General features: G+C 35.0%; 2 protein-coding genes across 4 annotated transcripts; both read right to left on the bottom strand.

Moving 5' to 3' along the window:
• Positions 1-874: 874 nt before the first annotated feature.
• LOC113694837 (uncharacterized) lies at positions 875-3,211 on the bottom strand. 2 transcript variants are annotated; one of them, XM_027213730.2, is made up of 3 exons: positions 3,064-3,211; positions 1,337-1,446; positions 875-1,256 (listed from the first exon to the last, which is right to left on the bottom strand). In XM_027213730.2, the coding sequence occupies exons 2-3, from the start codon at positions 1,428-1,430 to the stop codon at positions 1,108-1,110; spliced, it is 243 nt and encodes an 80-aa protein (XP_027069531.1). In that variant the 5' UTR covers positions 1,431-1,446; positions 3,064-3,211; the 3' UTR covers positions 875-1,107. The 2 variants fall into 2 exon arrangements, with proteins under 2 accessions (XP_027069531.1, XP_071911543.1); XM_072055442.1 differs by lacking the exon at positions 3,064-3,211 and adding an exon at positions 2,917-2,935.
• A 1,456-nt stretch (positions 3,212-4,667) lies between these two features.
• On the bottom strand, positions 4,668-18,756 carry LOC113697435 (protein SEMI-ROLLED LEAF 2-like). 2 transcript variants are annotated; one of them, XM_027217043.2, is made up of 20 exons: positions 18,304-18,756; positions 17,727-18,092; positions 17,329-17,403; positions 16,454-16,569; positions 15,216-15,330; positions 14,975-15,103; positions 14,069-14,116; positions 12,979-13,166; positions 12,659-12,855; positions 12,266-12,558; positions 11,857-12,006; positions 11,344-11,751; positions 10,857-11,006; positions 9,290-9,365; positions 8,532-8,659; positions 7,962-8,162; positions 7,731-7,871; positions 7,531-7,656; positions 6,179-6,415; positions 4,668-5,349 (listed from the first exon to the last, which is right to left on the bottom strand). In XM_027217043.2, the coding sequence occupies exons 2-20, from the start codon at positions 17,871-17,873 to the stop codon at positions 5,191-5,193; spliced, it is 3,084 nt and encodes a 1,027-aa protein (XP_027072844.1). In that variant the 5' UTR covers positions 17,874-18,092; positions 18,304-18,756; the 3' UTR covers positions 4,668-5,190. The 2 variants fall into 2 exon arrangements, with proteins under 2 accessions (XP_027072844.1, XP_027072845.1); XM_027217044.2 differs by having other exon boundaries at positions 17,727-18,046.
• Between the last annotated feature and the right edge of the window lie 2,452 nt (positions 18,757-21,208).

The raw sequence follows: 21,208 nt of genomic DNA, 5'->3' as shown, positions 1-21,208 counted from the left end.
TGAATGGCAAGTTGGTATAGGCTCCGTTGGAACAGTAGACGAGAAAAAGATAAGAAGTGATTTAATACGTGTTGCTAGTAGTTCATTGCTTCAGAAATTTTTCTGAACCACAGTTCACTAGTTTCGCTAGGGCATTTTTTAACGACACATTGTGTGAATGTACACAGAGTAAGCACTCAAGTGGAGATCAAACTGAATCACAGAGAAACACTAGAATTTGCTTCTCTCGATGGTCCATTCCTTTGGATAGAGCATTCAACTTCAACTTCTTTCCGTTGAATAAAAGCTAATGAATGGTTCAACCAACTCCATATCTAACATTCATGTCATCACTCCCAAAAAAAAAAAGATGATAGGTTGGCCAGTGATTGAATCGAGGAACTCAATTTCCCCTTCTGCATTGGGCATTTCTGTTCTAATCCATGCAAATGCTATACTGATTGACTCCTGCAAGTATGCATAAAACTGACACCATAACCCATAAAACCTCACCCAATCCTGGCCACCAGATGTGTTCATAAACAACAGTTCCTTGACATAGGTGAAAGAAATGCTACAATCAGACTTCAAAAGGGTACTTGTAATGGCTGTTTAAAAGAGAAATGCCTCAAGCAACCAGGGCTGAAGAAACATAAAACATCAGTCCCCAAACACCATGCAATCCAAGTTCTTCCACCCCCACCCCAAAAAAAAAAAAAAAACCAAAGGAACTTCAATTCTTCCTTTCAAAAGTAGACTTCCATATATCTTATGCATAATATGCACCTAAATGACAAAATGCTATATCTAGCAAGGAAAACCCTATAGAAAGAATTCATAAGCCATCAAGCAAATTACATATAGATTAGAAAAGACAACAGATGAATCAAGAGGCTTGTGTGAAAATTATATCCAACACTTCATGCTTTTGAACTGAAATTATTAATAATGTCTAATTGCAGAATGACCACACGATGAAAAGCGATGGCAGAAAGAAAGCCTTAAGGCTGAAATAGGAAAAGAGTGACTGTTTCTGCATTTACATCCATGCTAACCATTACTTCAGAGTAAAAATTGTAATCTTCCATAAAGATGATATTAGAAACAAAAAGGCCATTGGGTGGAGCTTCACTGGTCAATACGGTTCTTCACAATAAAGTTTTGGCGGCTGATGGGGTTCATGACCACTGGAGGACCAGCAGTGCGAGGCCATGCCTGAAACTTCTTGTCAGTCTCTTCCCACCACTCCTTGTTTTCAACAGTTGGCGGAGTCTTACCTAATAGAAAATGACAGAAATGATATAAAAAACAGAGGCGAATCAAAGCCAAAGTAAGGATAAAATGCCTATAAACTTACCTCCAAAAATCTTTTTATCGGCAATTAAATGATCACAAACATATGCAATTGCAAATGATCCCACCAAACCAGAAAGTATGTACTTAGCAGACATCTTCAAAAATCAACAACTGACACAATAAACCAAACTCCCAGTTAGGTGCAATAATCCAGGACCTTAAAATCCAGTTCTATCCAGTAAACGTCTTTACTAAAAAGCATTCAAAGAAGCATAACACAAGAAAGAAAGGAAAAAGAGCGGACATGTATTACAAAATAATTACATGAATAAATGATAATTTTGATAACAGAACTGATCAAGAAACAAAAAGAAAGGATAATGAATCAACAAAAACATTAATAAAGATATAATTGTCACTTTCCTGGCCAATGATGTAATCAGAAGGTCCAGAAAATCAAGTAAATTGTTACATGTGATGACTGCAAATGTTCCAGTAGATATGACACCACTGTGATTGCATTACGTGGATCTTTAGATTCCACAAAGTCTAAAAGTATGCAGGTCTAGCAAAATGCAACTCGATATAACACCCAATACCAAAACATTTTTACAATATCAATTCAATCATTTCCTGTTTTCATATCTTTTGACTGGCCTTAATTTCTAACTAAGAAACCATTGCAGAAAGTTTATCACCATTACAATAGGTCATAATAACCAGAGTTCTCTTAGGCGTGAACATGAATGACTGCTAAAAGAGGCACAGAAACCACATTAATAACATCTCAAATTAAAATACAGCCAAAATTACATAGAATTGTTCGAAGATCAAGTGCAGAAGTATTTGAGAAGCAGAAATAAGATAACAGTTAAGCATAAGCTAGGAGTGGCCAAATTTATAGTGTTAAGGTCAGTGTGTAGGACAGGGGCCAAGAAAGGGACTCTAACAGAACCATTTGAACTCTATTATGGGGTTAAAGAAAATTTCAGCACTTTTACTTTTCCTAAGGAGGCAGGGAGGACTTCCCCTGCACAAAATAGCCGTAGCTTGCTTCGCATATACCAATCCTCCCTCCGTCCTTTTAATCCCAGCACATGTATACTCATTTTACATTTGGCTTGGGGGATAAAACACGTATTATGATGATCTTGTACCCAAATCATGCAAAATAGACCGATGAAATTGAATGGGACAGCACGTTCCATACCCGAACGAACAAGAATTTCCACCCACCAAAAAATCCAAAGACAGCACGTACAAAAATGCTATCTTTCAACATCCTCATCCCTTAAATAATCGAACGGGACGAGCCACAAGGATACATAAAGATCAGTTACAGAAAAGGTAAAAGGCCCATGAAAGCTAAAGTAAGTCTCTTGATGAAAAAATCAGCACCCCGGTAAACTATGAAACCTAAAGCAGTAATCCCCAACGCCAAGCCAAAAACAATAATTCCAGTATTCCCCAATAATTTCTATTGAAAGACCAATTCATTTAAACTTTACCAGATTCACAACTAACCCTCTCCCAAGTAGAAATAGATAAATCCCCAAAAACACCAAGAAAATCAAAACTAAAAGAAATCAATACGTTTCTGCTATAACCCTAAACACTTGAACAGATCTTGATACCACATACAGGAAAAAGGGCAATATTTGAATCGTAGGCCGCAAATACTTCAGGAAATGAAGACCCTAATCGCTCAAAATTAAAGACATATCATAAAAGCCATAACCTGATTCAACCATTTATGGATAAATGTGTGTGTGTGTAACAGAAACTTACTGCTATGAATTCTGGGAGGAAACTGAGGGAGAGGGAGAGAAAAGGGCGAGCTGTTGAATGATACTACTACAAGATTTCTGTGTAGAAGGTGTGAAACTTGTTGGGTCGATTACAGTGAAACTGCGCCGTTTCGGTGCCTAAAGATGCTTTTATCATTAAAAAAAAAAAGGGCCAGGGGCTTCTGAGAATTGTGAAACGAGGAGTTTTTTACTTGGACCCAAATTGGGCTTCTAAAAGGTTTAGGCCTACTACTGTATTTTAGATTTGTAGAAATCCAATACTTAGGGGCAAATTCCTTAGAATATTGGTTTGTTTGGATAGAATATTATTTGGAATAATTACTGTAACACTTTTTATGAAGTGATGTATGTGAGATAAAAAAATAATTAAAAATATAAAAAGATGGGTTGGAAAATGTGTTTATGATACAAGCGAAATATTATTTGAGATATTTGAGAATATTACTGTATTATATTTGGAAAAAAAATCAGTCAAATATTGATGTTTAGAGTTGGTGCCTCTATCTATGACATGGCACGACGGGCCAACAAATTTTTTTAAAATCCCTAATGGGTGTAGGCGCAACGATCCAAAACTAATTTTTTTGAAAAGTAATGACGCGGCGGCCCAAAAAAAACAACCTAATTATATTGCACAAACAGATATGAATACTACATTTGATGATTTCAATTTTTTCAACGTCTACTACAGAAAAGGAAAAGGACAAGCCAAGATACATTGCAATTGCGACCATGATGGTTTTGTTGGACCATGAAAAAATATAAAATATTCACGTTTAAGAGAATCACTTAAATGAGAAGTTAGTTAAAATATTAACGTTTTGGGTTTTATTAAGTTTCAAGGTTTAGGATTTATGGTTTATTATTAAAGGGTTTATGGTTTAGGGTTTGTTAAATTTGTTAACAAAGGGTTTGGGTAGTGTGGCCATTTAGTTAATAAAGGGTTTGTTAAATTTGTTAATATAGTTATCTATAAGTTACAGATTAACCGTAATCGTATCGAATATAAAAAATTACTACAAGAATTGCGGTTTTTGTGTTGAAGAATTTATATAAAATGCAATTGTATAAAAAAAATTAATAATGTATTCACAAAAACTAATAATTGTTTCTAAAACGCACACGCATTGGGTCCAGTTGAAATAAAGGATTCTTAAATTTAGGATAATTTTATTTTGTACAATGTTTTATGTGCATTGGCCAAGTTAGAGTCTTTTTTTTTTTTGAGTCTAAACATGAAAAAAGAATCTAAAATACATTTCTCCCAATTAGAACTTGTTCACCAATAATTTTCAGCTGCAGCAATCCAGCAACTGGTCTGGTTAAGCTACATTTGACAATTAAGATGATAAATTCGATTCATTAAAGTCATGCACTTTTGTGATTTCATTTGAATCTCCATTTTGACTGACCGAAATAAAGAATGAAATAAGATGTACCTACTGGTGGAAAGTAGAAACCTCCACATCTTACTTGTTAGGGAGCAAATGAATCTTTACCATGCAAGCATTGTACTGTTTAGCATTGAAGCCAATCTTGATCCCACAAGTTTTGCACATAATGAAAGATGCAGCAAGAGGCAGGTTAACAAATGTGGTTCGTCCAATAAACAAATTTTTTTTTCAAGATTGATGGTAATTACAAAATGGCCATCTAGCGACCAACTGAGGAAGGAGAAGAGTAGCCCCTTTCCTCTACAATCCGAAGGTCCAAAGATCAACCTCAAGTTGAAATTGCTTTTATACATAGCATACCAGTGACTGAACTAGTATGGTCATTCCTCAAATGTTGCTGCATTTGTTTATCACAGAAGACAAAATCTGGACGTTGGCTCCTCCATGCCTTGCACAAGAACTATACATGTCTCGAACCACATGAGAGAAAAAGAACAAAAGAATGAATTTACCGGGACAAGAAACAAGCTCAATCGATTTCAAGATCGGGTGCTGGCTGCCTTTATGCCGAATGCTGTGTATATCAGATCTGCAGACACGCAGAAGCAGGAAGAGCTTCACTGTGGAGCATCTTAGCATCCAATTTAATCCACTTTTTAGAGTATCGCGGACGCCTTGATTGATTCGATTAATATACATAATACCTTCTCTTGTCAGCATCCAGCAGCTTTTAAAAAGTGATCATATGGGCTTGATGCTGGTAGCTTGAAAGACTGAGGACGATGTTGGTATTCAGCTGCACACAACAAGGGCACAACTGGTGGTTTGCTTGCCATCCCAAAAGTATCCATGTCCAAGAATGGATTTGTTACCTGCAAAAGTTATGCAAAAAATATTAAGCAATTTACAGTAAAACAGTCACTTGTAAGATCTTGCAGTGAGTGTGTGGGACAAGATCAGGAGCCTGTTCACACTGGTTTTGCTTTGCATTAATGTTGTTTAGGTTGGACTTTGTAAGGCATATCAAGTCATGCAGCACAATGCTGGACCCATTTCAATGTTAGTTGTCACATACAAAAATAAGAGCAAGCTTGTCAAATGCTGATATGTTAGACAGTCTTATCATCTCGCTTATGTAGTCAAATTTGCAGCCCATTGCTAGATTGCCGAAGAACACATGGATTTGTAATGCTGAAAGCGAAATAAATACGAATAGACAAAAAAAATTCTTTTTGCATATGAAGATAAAGTACTGTTGGACAAACTGCCTGAGCACATTAAACTTGCAATGCTTTAATGGTTGACGATATCAACCAAAAATTAAAAGATAACATCAAAACATGTATGTCTGTATGGGCTATAAAGACCAGAAAGGGAGTTGATTACCTAAAAATCGACTTTAAAGTCAGAAATTGACTTCAACTTAAATATCAAAAAAGTAAAAAAAAAAGACCAGAAAAGATGCTGGTCCAGATAACAATATTGAACTCCGGAACCTTCGTTTAATTAGTAGATAACATCCACCAGTTAATGGGAAAAAGGAAATGTACAGATCATGTGACCCAGCCCTATTCATATATGAATAGGCAAATGACACCATAGGCCAGAAGAGTAGATTTATAGTCAGATTATCACACCAACCAATGAACAGGCAAATGAAATCAATCTATGCTGCAGCAGAGAAGATGAAAAAGAAATTACCAGTTTTAAACTTATATCAGTATGTACATGCGAAACCATTCCTCTATCATTTTCATCAGAGTGCTGAGAAACTCTGATCAACAAACTTTCCTGTCTCTGTTGGTTGTTCATCAAGTAGGACATTTTCTGCTGCTTTCCCATCAGGAGTGCCTCACAGTGATGGGCCATTTCCTTATAAGGGACATCACATGCTGTGCTCACTGATAGTCTTCCCACTTGATGTGCAGTTTCCAACACCTGTTCGCATTTAACAGAAAAGGTTTTAGGTTTTAGTGAAGAATATAACCATAAATCACAACATTTTTTCTGTTTATATCCAATTAGCTTTCCTTGTCTGAGATTAGGCACCCAATACAGCTCTCTTCATTCTATTTCTTAATGAGATAAAAGAACTTCTAGGCCAAGGAGTAAAAGATTTAACATGACATTTAAGCAACTTGATGAAATTAAATCCAATCCTTAGGAAACAGGCTAAGGAATAGAAGATTTAAAATGACATTTAAGAAGCTTGATGAAATTAAATCCAATGCTTAGGTACCTGTTACTCTGACGCATTCCAAAACTAGCAAGACATAAATATAATGGGGTATAAAAACCTTGTCTGTATGTTGTCGGTGGGTGGGTGTGTGCGGGATTAGCTTGTCAGTTAACATTAGAAGATGTTCCAGAAACATGATCTGCTTCTAATATTTTCCAAATTAAACCCAGGCACGCAAACGTGCATAAACATATTCACGTTTACCAGTTGCATGAGGTCAGTAAATGTGGATATGCATTGAAGGAGGATCCAGAAAAAATTTACTAAGCACATTATGAGACATTAGAATCATGTTGATCTTACAGTGAAACATCAAGGAGACACCGGCAAAGGGTGTCTGGAGTAGAAGAGTTTTTTCCTTACACCAGAAACTAATTGTCAGTAAAACATTATGGAGACACCAAAAGTTATTAGGTTATTAGGGTAATCTCATTTTATATACAGCAAGATAAACATGTTCACAAGCCCGGCTCATCAGTTTATTCCTAATAATATTCAAGACAAATTGTCAGCTTGAGTTTCATACAATCAAATTCCGTATTTTGTGTCAATCACTGAAAAAACTTTGGACATTGACACCAATAACCCATCTGGTTTAAATGCTTCCGCAGATGGAAACTAAAAGCTTAGTCTGCCTGCTGTGGTCCTTATGAACAACAAAAAGCACTAGAGGAACAGCAGATTTAGTTGACATACTCCTCAGATACAACATAAAAAGATAAAATTGACATGCCAGGTTAAAATCCCCTAGTTGTATTTTTACTATTCATAAAATGATAGCTCTCAGCTGAAGTTACATGCAAAAGAAACTTACAGATTCCAAAAGCTGATTGACACTCAATAGGTCAGGAATTTCAATAGCTAATTCTGGATTTTGTTTTGAAATGATTTCAGATGAATCTGGAACAGGATCATCTTCTAATGTGAAAATTGGACCAGCCTGCACAATCAGAAACAAAGGCATGTTAAAAACTTGACATATTAAACATTCAGATTCCCATTAATAACCACTACCTTCTCCTGATTTTCATCATTTTTCTCATTAGACTGATGTGCATATTCTGAAGTTTCAGTAAGAAACTGGGATCCCAGTGGACAAACATAGTCAGGCAAAAAGTTACTCAGCAACAGCTCTCTTATGTTGGAAACCTCTCCCTGCAAAAGACAGAATTATGGTAAAATTGTCTCATTAATTAGAAAATAAAGGAAATTCATTGATTCAAAAGAATTTAAGTGGACATTTACATCTAGCAAATTGTCCAAACTCTTCACTATAATGGAAACCATGTGTTCCCTGGTCTGATCCTTTGTAATTTCAATCTCCGAAAGACATTTCATAGCAGAACTGTCATCTTCCTTGGATCCATAATCGACATTCCCAAGCCTGGATCCAGTATCTACTACCTGTAACTTCGAGTCTCCAACTAAGGACAGAAATGGATCAATCTGCAACAATAGTTAAGGCATTTGTCACCTTTTGCTCATGAAATTTGCAATTAAGATTAACTTTTATGGGTAGTGGAACCAGATAAATGCCTTTCAACATATTTTATCATTTTGATTCATTATTAGAGTATGAGATTAATTTCAAATTTGAGACCCATCAGTAGAGAAACAGGGCAACATGCAGATACGAAGAAGATCGAATTAGCAGCAAGTCACATGCCACTTTCTTTGAAAATACAGCCTTGGCATATTTTATCATTTTGATTCATTATTAGAGTATGAGATTAATTTCAAATTTGAGACCCATCAATAGAGAAACAGGGCAACATGCAGATACGAAGAATATCTAATTAGCAGTAAGTCACATACCACTTTCTTTGAAAATACAGCCTTGGCACATGGAACAAGGGGAATAATGCTGTAAGCTTTTGATGAAAAAACAATCATAGAGGTTGCCAAAACAAAAAGAGATCTGCGTCTTGATGGTGGCACAGGCCCTGAAAACGTAATGGATGAAACCTGAGCTTAACTTTGGATGTCAAATTTTTCTCAAAGCAACATATCAAGTTCAAAAGACATGATCAACCTACACTTGTGTTCATATCTAGGCAACTTCCAGGAGCTGTTTTCAACACCATGAATTTCAATACACGTTCAATCAACTTAGATCATTGCAATAATTAAATTGCTAAGAGTGTTGTGTACTATACAGAATGGAAAGGTTATGATGGTTATACATCATCATCAGTTACCATCCATCAAAGTTAGAAGATCTCAGACAAACTAGTATAGTTAATTCCAAATGAATTTTATGCGTGACTAAAGCTATTAATTCAGTAGAGCTTGAAACCAAAATTTTCTACCATTCCAGTCATTCAAATGATACAACTTTCTCAGCTAATTCAGAAAACACTTGATTTGGCCCCAGTGTGAGTAACTTCCAGAAGAATTAATGTAAAAATGGCAAATGTATGTTTGATATTCTATTTGTGTTCTAGTGCAGTTGAGGTAGTCAGTATCCCGACTTCCTATACACCACAACAGTAATCTGAAAAAAGTGGTTTAGAAAATTCAATCCTTTCCTACTTAGTCAACAGATGTGGGTACATTTAAGCTTGCAGGTTTACCTCCTTGAGCCAGAGAATAGTGACGCAATGAGAACGCGAGTTGAAAGCTTTGAACTAGATGGTCTCGAGATGAATTCTGCAAGAAACATCAAGTGGAATAAGATTTGTAACTCAAAGCTGAACACCAATAACCAGCAAATTCTGCAAGAATTTATTTTGTTGCATTTTGAATAGTTAGTAACATAAATAACTGCCAAAACAAAAAGCATCCCATTACAGATGTGTAGCTACATGTAAAGTTAAACACAAGGGTGAAGCCATGCTGAAATGAGGATGGGCAATTGGCCCGTTAACTTTGAAAAATTCTTAAAGTTGGCTTGAAAAACATTAAAAATTTTAATTTTGTCTTACATTTACACCCCTGATATTTCTCAAATTTCCTTTTGACCTTTACATAGTAATTATATTTATCCCCTACTTTAAACATGAACACATTCAAAATGATAAATAAGACATTAGTTGAAAACAAAATAAGTATTTTAGAACTTTCGGTACGTAAAAATTAATGAATGATCTTCATCTAAGTTCATTTTCCAGGAAAGATAGTTGTCTAGTGCACAAATCATTGATCATATCATTGCTTCACATTATTTTTGTCTGTGAAACTTTTTATAGTTTAGAAAATGTGAAACAATCATCGTGCTAGTTATCATATTTCCTATACTATTATTTATTGCATAGTTAGATTTTTCCTTTGGTGATAATGTATGTACACTGAAGCAGTCACCTTCCTTACCTTGGAGTCCTAGTTCTCCCAGTGGTTAAAGAAAGATTAATTTCAAAATCTATTATGTCTCTTCCATTGTTACCTATTAAGGATAAGCATGATTTAAAAAGCATTATTGGCATTTCTCCTTGGAGGCAATATTGTTGTCCAAACATGTGAAACAAAGGAAGTAGAGAGACTCACTAATTGAAGAAATCAAAATGTGAAATCAGACTACTAGTAAAAATATGAGTAGTAAAGTTCAATGTTTAAGATGGAAAAAATTGAAAAGGAATTCTCTTTCCAAGAGCAATCCTTAAAAATTTGTACATATAAATAAAGAGGCAGAGCCAGAATGTTTGGATCCAGCCTAACTTGCAACAACTCTGAGGAAACCGTGGTGTCATATACAAACTTTAAATCAGATCTGTTATATTGCAAATCATCATAGCTTTGAGGATTAATGTATTCCTGTAATTTCACCATATTAATTATACCAGATTAAATGAGAGAGAAAATAATATAAGAAAGAAGTGTCCAGAGTCTGTTAATTCAACAAGCAAAACTTGAGAGACCACTGTTCTCCAGAAGTTGGAAGTGAATAATTAATAGCAACATCCGAACAAAGGGGAAAGGAGAACTCATTTTAAAAGTACAAAGCAAGGCAAGCTACTTAAGTTACAGAAGCTAACAGAAGTGTGAATCAGGTTGAGGCAAGGACACAGTCATTGGTGTTACTTTAAGTTGAACAGAACTTACAGGATAGAAATTGTATGAGAAAAACATTTATTTTTCAAAGTATAAAAATATCATAATGAATACAATAAAATCAAAACCAACAGGCCAAAGGAAAGAAATTACCTTGGCACGAGAGAACAACAAAACTAGGCAATATGTGTGAGCAATAGCTTCATAGTTTTCAGGCATATTTGCAGGAGATATGGACTGTGCCCATATTGATGAAAGCAACAGACTGATCTGGTGGCTACTTAAACGAAGAGAAATAGGGTCCTGAAATACAAAGGAGGATGTAAGTCATAGTACTCGATGAACCAAATACATTGATTTGTCAATGGATAAAGAGAGTCACTTCTCAAATTAACACTAAAGCTACTATGCAAATGAGCTATTGGCATAAGGGGATCCAATTTCAGTTTCCCAAATATAAATAAAGAGTGTGTGACTCAACATATCTCATGCAGTAAAGAACTTAGAGAGCTAGCAAATACTGGGCCTTCCAACTTGAATTGAAGAGAAAAACAGAGGAAATAAAAGCCTAGGTCAACCATGCTACAAAAGATTAAGATGTCCAGAATAATTAGATAGGAAAAATATCTGATAGGCTAACCACTGATGTCTTGTTTTTGGAATCTGCATCTGCAGGTGGATTTTTGAAGCTATAGGCTCTACTATATGTTGATCTAATTCTGCTTAGCATTCCTTCGTTGACTCTACTTTGTACTTCATCACCAGTAGGCTTCTCCTTGACCTCCTGAACCACACTTTCTCGTGAAGAGCTTCTGGTTTTCAGCTTTTCAAAAAGAGCAGCTGAAGACGAAAAAACAGAAACAGTTCTTGAAAGTGTTCTTTGAAGATCTGTAGGCTTCTTTGACTCAGGCTCTGCCGAGCCTGTGTACGGGCAAACTGAAGATGGCACAAGCACTACTGAAAAGATTCGGTGGGCTCCAACCCGTGTTTCATGATCTGGATGAACCATGGCAGGGAGTAACTGATGAAATAGAGACTCAGGAAATGCCTGAGGAGAAAAAAATATCAGAATGGAGCTTTTTGTAAAATAAAATAAGAAAAAGAAGACATATAATTTTGATTTTGAAGAGACTCTGCCTTATATTTTCCTTACTTTATTTTGGTAAGACGAATTTGGCATTGTAGCTACAACTTGTGCTGTCCGATAAACTGCTGCAATAGTAGTTCTTGCTATGACTGTAATGGTTGAGATGTTTTCTAACATGACAGCCATGGCATCAAGGATAGGGCCTGCATCACCAACCTGTTTTACAGATGTAGGAAACAAACGTTAAACTTTGGAAAGTCCAGCTCAACGACAAAACTCAATTGAGCTTTTTTCATTGAAAATCTCCATTAAGTTAGAATTGAATTCAGCAAATAATTGTGAGCATATTCACACTATGCGTGTCAGTGTGGCGCTTCTCTCACAAATCAAAAGCTATTTTTGCAAAGAAACAAATCTTTTAACAGTTGAATATCTGTAGTGAGTGATACTTATCCATTATTGATGGTAGTCTCACCTTGCATGATAACTGTACAAGGCACTCATCTACTGCCTCTCTAAATTCTCTGTTCCACTTGATTAAGTCAGCGCCCAGATTTGCATCATCAAGTGAATAATGTATGCTTTTTCTAAGATGCCTCATAATATCAGTTACTGCCCCAATAATAGCTACTGAACCCAGAGTCTTTGTGTCTTGAGCAAGGGAGGTGGCAACCTTAACAATGTCAAGCTGCATATCAGGTTGTTTAAGAACATTTTTATGATCAAGATGCTTGACTAATATCGACAGGAGAAAGTGTGTATTCTGCCCTGTGTTATAAAAATACAGAAAAAAGTGCTCATTAATGTCTTTTTCGCCACGGGTAAGTGATAATTTATCTGAACAATGGTTAAAAATAAACATTAGTACCTGAACCATCCATTATTAGCTGCATGTCCTTTAAAACAGGAAAAGCAATCCCATATCCAGATTCCCATAGATTTCCATTATCAAAATAGCGAAATAAAGACTCAAGAACACGTCGCATTGTTGTAGCCTCCTTGCCTATCTTGGCCATGTTATGAAGGCACACCCGAGACCAAAAGCAGGGATCCTGTGCATCTTCCCTATATAAAAAGGCAAACCAGCACAGTGAGGATACCGTGAAAAACAGAAAATATCCACCATAATTAAGAAAATTATCAGAAAGAGAGTAAGTTCAGGCAGAGTTTGTCATCTGAAAGATATACATTGGGACATTTGCTATGCCTTTGTCATTCACAATCATCCGCCAAGACGGAACCTTTGTCAAAAGGTCCAGTGGAGGCGAAACATGGCCCTCACCCTTACGTACTTCTTGCACCCACTTATTCTGGTTAGGGTCCTGCAGCTCCTCCTTACATGGTGCTCCATAATTTTCCAAGACAACTGAAACAATCTGATTACTAAAAGTTGTTAGTATATCTATTGCAGATTAAAATAGTAAAATGTCCAGCTCCAACTTTACAGTAAAAAGTTTAGTAAACTGGATCAGGCAATACAGAAGATACAATTCACATAACAATTTGACTTCATATTAGCTGCAAATTGGCGAATTCTGTAATATAAATGTTGTTTACATGGTTGAAAACACAAGATAATCTAACTGCAAAAAAGAAAACATGGGTAGCTAGCTTTCAGGAGAATGATGGCCTCTCATAGTAGAAGGAGAATGATAGCCTCACATACACTTCTAATTTCACACACCATTGGTGAAATCCAAAGCAAGATTGAAGTAGGACTCTCATAGTAGCCTTTTTTTTTTTTTCTTGGGAAGAGCTTTACTAAACTAGTGAACTACTGGATGCAAATTAATCTTTGTAAAGCTAAAATTATTAAATTGCCTCTTCCATTCATATTGATAAATCACCCAATTTTCTAAAGGATAGTTTTGTATGTAGCAGTGCCTGTTAAACATAATAAAAATACCCAAAGCCCTCTGAAGTTTATAGGTATATGCCAAGCATCAGTTAATGGATACTCATAACTTAAGATACGTAAAGTAACAAAAATGTCACATCAGATTAAGCTTTCTGAAAAGTTAGAATGTGTGATTTCTGATTTAACTTACTGGTGCTCTTATTTAATCTGTGGAATGAGGAGGCAAATAAGCACAAACTAATTTTCTTGCTTTATTTTGTAAACATAAACAAAAAAATTGTAAAACTTATTTTAGGGGCATAAGATAGTATGTTATACTCTCAACAACCATGAGAGCTAGAAGAATTGAAAACCTGACAGTCAACAATTCTGAGTGAGTGAGAGACAGAGGTAAGAAGTATGTCAGAAGAATCTGCTTACATTGTCAAACTCTGCTGAAATATGGCAATATTCACCCATGAACCAGACCTGTACAACAACAAATGATGTGACAAGGTAGACAATAGAACTTAGATGCAGATATTAAGCTTTGGGTGTTCATCAGAACTCACAAATATGCATATACATAAAAATGTCAGTTCTCAGAAAAATTTGGGCAGGATCTGCTTTCCTACATGGGACTCCTTCATTTCAAGTAACTTTATAAGGCATAAATTAATATTCTGATGATGTCAAGTGTTTGAAATAGACAATGTACAAGTGAATTGGAACCTGATCACATGAAAACTATCATCTAGGGATTGGCTAAACACAAATGTAACTTACAAACCAAGTTAAAGTTTTTATACCTGATAAAGTTTAAGTTAGTCCTTGAGAACTTTTCTTGTTCCTTTAGACTATGTTAAATAATTATATCTCCAATCCATGATTTAATCTTGTGATCTCAAACAACGAAAGTAGATTTCAAACAGCAAGAGTTAACAATTAATGAATATGGAGAAGTAATTTGTGAGAGGTATATTAATCATGAAGAAAGAGAAAATGAAAATTGCTGAGTATTCTCTGTATATTTGGTAGACATATTTATCTACCCAAAGAGTGCACAGGCTGCTGCTCTACCACTGTCTAGAACACCATCAATTTTCTATGAAACACCTGCTACAAGGGTAATAAACACTTAATGCTGGTCAGAATAGATGGCTCATTTGAATTGTTGAGGCAATCACATGCAAGAACTCTTATTTCCATGAATATTATCTGCCTCTTCCAAAGTAACTTGAGGTTATTGTTCCCAGAAATATTTTTACAAAAACCCATACATGTGGAATGCTATGACTGTCAGTTGAAAGCTGAATTAGCAACATAATGGATATATCAATAGAATACCAGGGCGGCAAGTGATTGGAGCCCAGCTGCACGGAGATGCTTTGCTCTCTCATCATCTCCAACTTCTTGAGCAAATTGACAAAGCTTAGGAATGAACCCTTCTAAGTTAAACATGTAAGTCCCATCTTTCTGTCAAAAAGAGCAAAAAATTATGCAAATTTTATTAGGCCAAAAGATACTTGGCATGAGTCATCTAATAATCGTCGTGATAACAAAAGCTTACTCATAAAAAAAAAACAACCTGGTTATTTACAAAATCAAAGAGAGACTGGCATCCTGTGATCAGTATGTCATCCTGGCGTGTCTGCTCCAGCAGAGTGTGAATTATGCTTAATAAACTATTTGCAAAAAGAGGCCTGTCAAAAGATTACATATTCGTAAATTGAAGCTTTTCTTTAAATTCACCCAACATAAACAGGTCAAAGCATCTTTCTTCTATTTGCAAAAAGAGGCCTGTCAAAAGATTACATATTCATAAATTGAAGCTTTTCTTTAAATTCAGCAAACATAAATAGCTCAAAGCATCTTTCTTCTATAATTTTTTTTTCTGGCAGGGGAGGGTTGGGATTTAAGAAGCAGGGAGGGGGCAAAAGGATTTGAACCCAGGACCTCTAAATCCTGAAGAATAGACAAAGTTTCTTAATAAGCTATACTCATAGCTCATGTATTAAGCCAAAACTAAACTGTAGCATAGACAATGGAAATTTAAAAAAGGGAAAAAAAGCCTCAAATAATATGAAACAAAGTGATTCTTGTAATCATGGTATAATTTTATAGAAGGCATTATCAAAAATAAAACACTCAAGAAAGAGCAATCTGATAAGATATTCTAACTTCTGGAGGTGAATATCTGATATCTAGCAAAATAAATATCTTGTCTTCCCCCTCCCCCCCTTCCAAAAACCCAGTTCTTACACGCTCCTTTCTCCAGTTATCACCCACTGCCCAGGTTTTACTTGCAATCAGGTGAAATATCCTTCATGTTTCACCTGCTCAGATGACAAGAATGCCTCTAGAACAACTAAGATTAATATACTATAACAGAATACAATTGAGACAATAGAGATTATTCAGATGAACGACATGAAGCACTCCACTATGACTTTAAAGTTGAAATAACAGCATGCATGAAACTTGCAGATTATTAAGGGAATTAGCTATAGATACAGGTGAATTAAAGGACCAGAAAAATTGTTAGCCAACTTGACAATGTTTTGCACGAATGTAAATGCAAAAAGTTCCATGCTTTAGGTTCAAGTTAAGTAAAACATCATTGAATCCCTGTCCAACTTAACAAGGAGAAGTTCAGTGCAATTTTAGATGCAGCAACTCTACATACAGAAAGAATGAGCACTAACTTAGATCAAGGCAAATTACAAGGGAACAACTCTTCAACAGGAAATGAACAGGTTTATCAATCACCATAGAGAAATATTACAAGGACAAACCCGTAAAAGTAAAAGTGTACAAATTACTTACATTTGCTCCTTGCAGGAAATCAATAACTTCCTGTATATAGACATGACTATTTTCACAGACCGAAAATTCTCGTTTCTTATTTCCTTGTAACATCTTTGCTCGAGCGAAGTTGTTATCTGGTCATAAGAGATCAAACAACTAATTTCAAAATTTGTGCTATTTTATAGAGACCTATACTTGAATTTGAGAACTTCTTCTGAAAGCAGAAAGTAATCTATAACCAGCTTTTTCCTAAAAAGATATAGACTACACAAAGGAGTGGTCTATTGAGACATCATCCAAGATTAACACGTTTGCTAAGTAAATCTCACAAGAATCAATAGCTCAGATACCAGTCACCAACTCTTCTGACAAAACAAGAAGGAACTTTTGCTAGAAAAGAAGAAGAAAGAGCAATTGAACAATGATGAGTTTCATGGAAACCTATGATGGGTTGGCATAGGATCTTGACATGAACTGATTCCCCTCGATAAGATGTCAAAGTCAAAGTACAGTGAGTATAAGAAGCCATTTGCATTTGTCCTCCTCATGGAGATTTATGATGAATTGGTTTAGATGGGAACACAAGCGACCTATTACCTACTAAATTGTTTTGCTGTTTAACAACCAGAATTAAGTTGTCTGTTTGACCTTTCCTAAACTCTTTAGTAAACAGTAAAATCCTGAGAGAGGTTTGTGATGATGATGATTGCATTAGCTTCTAACCATAGCTAATTCATTTTTTGCTACCAAAAAACATGAGAGGTGAAATGCAATCAATTTATGAGATTGACTAGAATGAATAGATCAATGTACTAGTCCTAACACATATGAATTGTTGTTAAGTCAACAAAACTGCATATATCACCTCAAATCACTATACAAAGTAGTAGTACCTTAGGGATGCGCAAAGGATTTTTTGCTGCATACTCACACAGTTTGCTAATCTTCCGCTCATTTGGTTCTTCTTCCTGAAATGTAACAGGAGATAAATTTCCTATGCTCATAAGTTATGTAGCTATTTATCTATGTCAAAGTAGCACTTCAAATTTAACTACATCATGCTAGGCGAAAAAAATAACAAAATCACATTTCAGCAACAGTTATGCGAAAGGGGAGATATACTTAGCTGATCTTCTACACATATACACACACACCACTGGTAATCATTAAATCACAGCGCTAATGCACCAATCTCAAACGCAGCACAGAATTAATGTTGCAGAAGTCAAGATTAGGCACTCAACATCATGGAATTAATCTGATGCAGTAAGATAAGATCTACAGAGCTCACCTGGGACCGCGGGAATATATCTGAAATCAACTTCTTGTATCTTTTAACAGGTTGGCGAGACCTAGCCCGCATCGCTGGGCAAAAGAAACAAAGGCTGCCACATGCTGGCAATACTTGCCTTGAGATTACACCAGAAACAACACTCATTATTAGATCCTAAATGGAGCTCTTTCCAGATCAAACGAACGAAATTGTCTTCCAAAATTCCTGTTTCCCCACAATGTGAATGCTTTCTTTCCCTTCTTTATCGTGAACCAAATTTCAATATTCTTCAAAACCCAAAAAAGGATTCCAGAAGGGAAATCAAAGCAAAGCTCTTTCTGCAGGAACAAATGAGGGTACTTTCAAGAAAATTCTGGTACCAGCCTACATTGCATTATCAAGAAAATTTAAGGCCAACTTACATCAAAACCTCAAAAACAAACAATTCAAACAGAAGGGTTCCTTCCAAATTATCCAAAAAACCAATCTAAGCTCCTTCAATTCCTCAAGAAACTAAGATCAAACAGGCATCAAGATTATTAAAACGTGACGATAGTTATAACGAGAAAGCTTAAAAGGGTCCAAAAATTTTTACCTCCAGATCAATTCCAGAAAAGAGCAGACCAGAAGGCTGGTAGCCCATCAAAGATTTTCAACAATGTACCGAATCTCCAGCATTCTTTCAGTCCCCCTATAACCCGAAACTTGTGTCCTTCTCTTTCTATAACTGCCTTCCATTTTTTCCTTCCTTCCTTCCTTTTTTTTCTCTCTCTTACAAACTAATTTATGAGATTTTCTTTTATATATGTATTTAGCTATTGATCTTTATAAAATACATCCGGCCGGACAATTAATCATTGGAAATATTGAAAATTGGGTACATGTTATCTTGTATAATGACAAACGTGGGACGCCTAGCATAACATGGAATGGAATGTGGAATGTTTTAATCGGAATTTTTTAAATTAGAGCCGTTGAAACAGCTGGATGTAGGATTATGAAGCAATGCAACAGCATATTCAGAATCAGCAGAATTATTATTCCGGAAAGGTCCTTTGACTGTTGCTTTTAACTGACTTTCGAAATGCAGTCCTTTTTTTGTTTCGTTCGAATAGAAACTCTTTATAAAGGAAATATAAGTTGGTTAGTGCAATTTGCTCCCTGAACTATCACCAACTTGCAGTTCGACCCCTGAGCCATTTATCGTAAACTAGAGTACTTTATAGAGTTCATGCTTTCAATTTGCATAAATAACTCTGAAAATCAATCGCTTTGTGACACATTGGTAACTAGCAAAACTCATTTGGTCTCAATGACCCGAGGTAATTTGTTAGAAATTTATATTTTAAAGTATTAAAGCATGATGATAATTAATAGTCTAGTGAATAATTCCAAGAGATGATGAAATTTAGAAGACATATTGCAATTAACTGAAAATAGAAATAAAAGAGATCGTTGTTTGACATTTGTGAGTTTAATTTTTCCAATTGGCTGAGGAATTCTAGTTCTAGGTTCCAACCAAGGTTTTCTTCTTTTTGATTTGTTATCGGTCCAATAAAGAATCTATAATGTAAGAATTAATCTTTTTATAACCCTAATATTGTATATATACATTAGCAATTATAGATGCATGTTACATATGTAAAATTTAAAATTTAAATTCAAATTGAAATTAATATTCATGCATCCAACCCATATATAGTGTATGCATTGTGACTGTGAGTAAATGAAAAATTAATCTTTATGTTATATAGTATTTTGTTAAGGGTTGATTCTAATAAACCCCGGCCCCTCACAAACTGCCTCTTTCTCACATTGTCCCCTTGAATATGTAAGTGAATCAATTCACCTCCTCTGCCATATATTAAAAATTTCTCAATCAAGTCCCTTTGGGTTGAATATCCCAGTTTCGACTTGGATTTGGCATGTGTAACGTTTATGATTTTGTGAACTGGCTAACCTACCCTCCCCATGCTGTATAAGGTTTTACAAAAAAGTTTTAAACAAATTCTTGAACTAATAAAATAAATTAAGACGTAATGTGAATATTACACTTATTGTAAAAACTTTTGAAATTATGAAAGATAGAGCGCATTTACTTAAAAATTATATTTTTTTATACGTTTTGTAATTATAAAAAAAGGTACAAAAAACAGTAGCCATAAGCTAATAATTAGAAAAATTAAATGCAATTATGATTAACCAAAAGCTGCTCAAAATTAGAATTTATAGCAATATTGGGAATAGCTAAATTATTTTGAAAAAATTTTCATCATTGAAATTAAATTAAATTTCTATTAACCGAAAGCTGCATCAAATTAGAATTTGTAGTGATATAGGGAGTAACTAGGTTTTTTTTTAAAAAAAAAAAAAAAAAATCCTTCATTGAGAGTGAGTAATGGAAAAAAAAATTTGGTAATTAAGAATCTGGTGGTAATTTGGTCAACTTCCAAAACCATATGTGTTACACACACTAAATTTAGCCTGAAATTGGACTATGCGATCCAATTATGCCTAATTGGAAAAATTATAATAATACAAAATTTGAATAGATTCAATTAAAACTTCAAGGAGGCGACGTGAGTAAGAAGCATTTTCTGAAGGAGTTTATAAGAATTAACCCTTTTTTATTATGTGCACTTAAAGGCATAGGATTAGCACCAAAAGAAAAAACAGAAAAAAGGGATTGGACTCTACCATAAATCTTTGATTTGCATCCCTTTCTCTTAATCTCCTTTCACTTTAGCATATTCAAATAGGAAAAAAGGGTCCCCATTTTACCTTGTGACTATTACAATTCTCTATTACATTATATCTTTCTTGTTGGGGAAAGGACATTCATCAAAAAAAACAAAGCGTGAGCAACAATGAGTTTGACGTTCAAAAACATGTCATCTTTTTAAATTGGTCAATTTTACACTTACAATTAAAAGCAAAATGGTCACAGCAAAATGGTCAAAAGTTAGAATCTCACTCACTCCCTACGTGGTTGCTTTGATATGTACTGTATTTCAACCAGTCCAAACTATCGTTTATTTCTTATCCTTTCATCCGCGGTGGATAATCACGGCTAGCGTTTTCAAGTCCACAAGTACACTTCTATTTTCGGTTTTTCTCTTTATAAAAACTACTTCTCCACAAGTATACTTCTCCCTTTCTGACATTCTTCTCCAATTGAGAATATGTTTTTGTATCATCCATGGTTTGATTTATTGGTTTTCAACCGGACAATGGGTTTTTGGTTACTGACTGTAGTCTATTTTTGCTTTGTAATTAAAGGATCAAGTGATTTACACATCTTACTGCATCATGACCCTTCTATATATATATATATATATATATATATAAATTTTCCTCATATTGTACTCATGAATTGTCATCATGCTTTGTCGTATTTTTTCTCGTATTTCTTTTCACCCTTTAACTTTTTACTTACTTTTTGTCAGGATTTTTCTCGAAGCGCATGCATGCACGTTTAGTGTGCCTTGATCACTAGTTAA

Source organism: Coffea arabica, chromosome 6e (assembly GCF_036785885.1).
Source record: "Coffea arabica cultivar ET-39 chromosome 6e, Coffea Arabica ET-39 HiFi, whole genome shotgun sequence".
Lineage (NCBI taxonomy): Eukaryota > Viridiplantae > Streptophyta > Magnoliopsida > Gentianales > Rubiaceae > Coffea > Coffea arabica.
Note: the sequence above shows the minus strand (reverse complement) of the source record. Positions and strands in the feature narration are given on the sequence as shown.

Excerpts from the sequence above, each read along its gene's own strand:
- LOC113694837 (XM_027213730.2), bottom strand. The coding sequence starts at position 1,430 with ATGTCTGCTAAGTACATACTTTCTGGTTTGGTGGGATCATTTGCAATT. Across the intron at positions 1,257-1,336 it reads CGATAAAAAGATTTTTGGAG|GTAAGACTCCGCCAACTGTT; the intron begins GTAAGTTTATAG and ends ATTTTCTATTAG.
- LOC113697435 (XM_027217043.2), bottom strand. The coding sequence starts at position 17,873 with ATGAGTGTTGTTTCTGGTGTAATCTCAAGGCAAGTATTGCCAGCATGT. Across the intron at positions 12,856-12,978 it reads GGCATAGCAAATGTCCCAAT|GGAAGATGCACAGGATCCCT; the intron begins GTATATCTTTCA and ends CTTTTTATATAG. Across the intron at positions 12,559-12,658 it reads GCTAATAATGGATGGTTCAG|GGCAGAATACACACTTTCTC; the intron begins GTACTAATGTTT and ends TTTATAACACAG.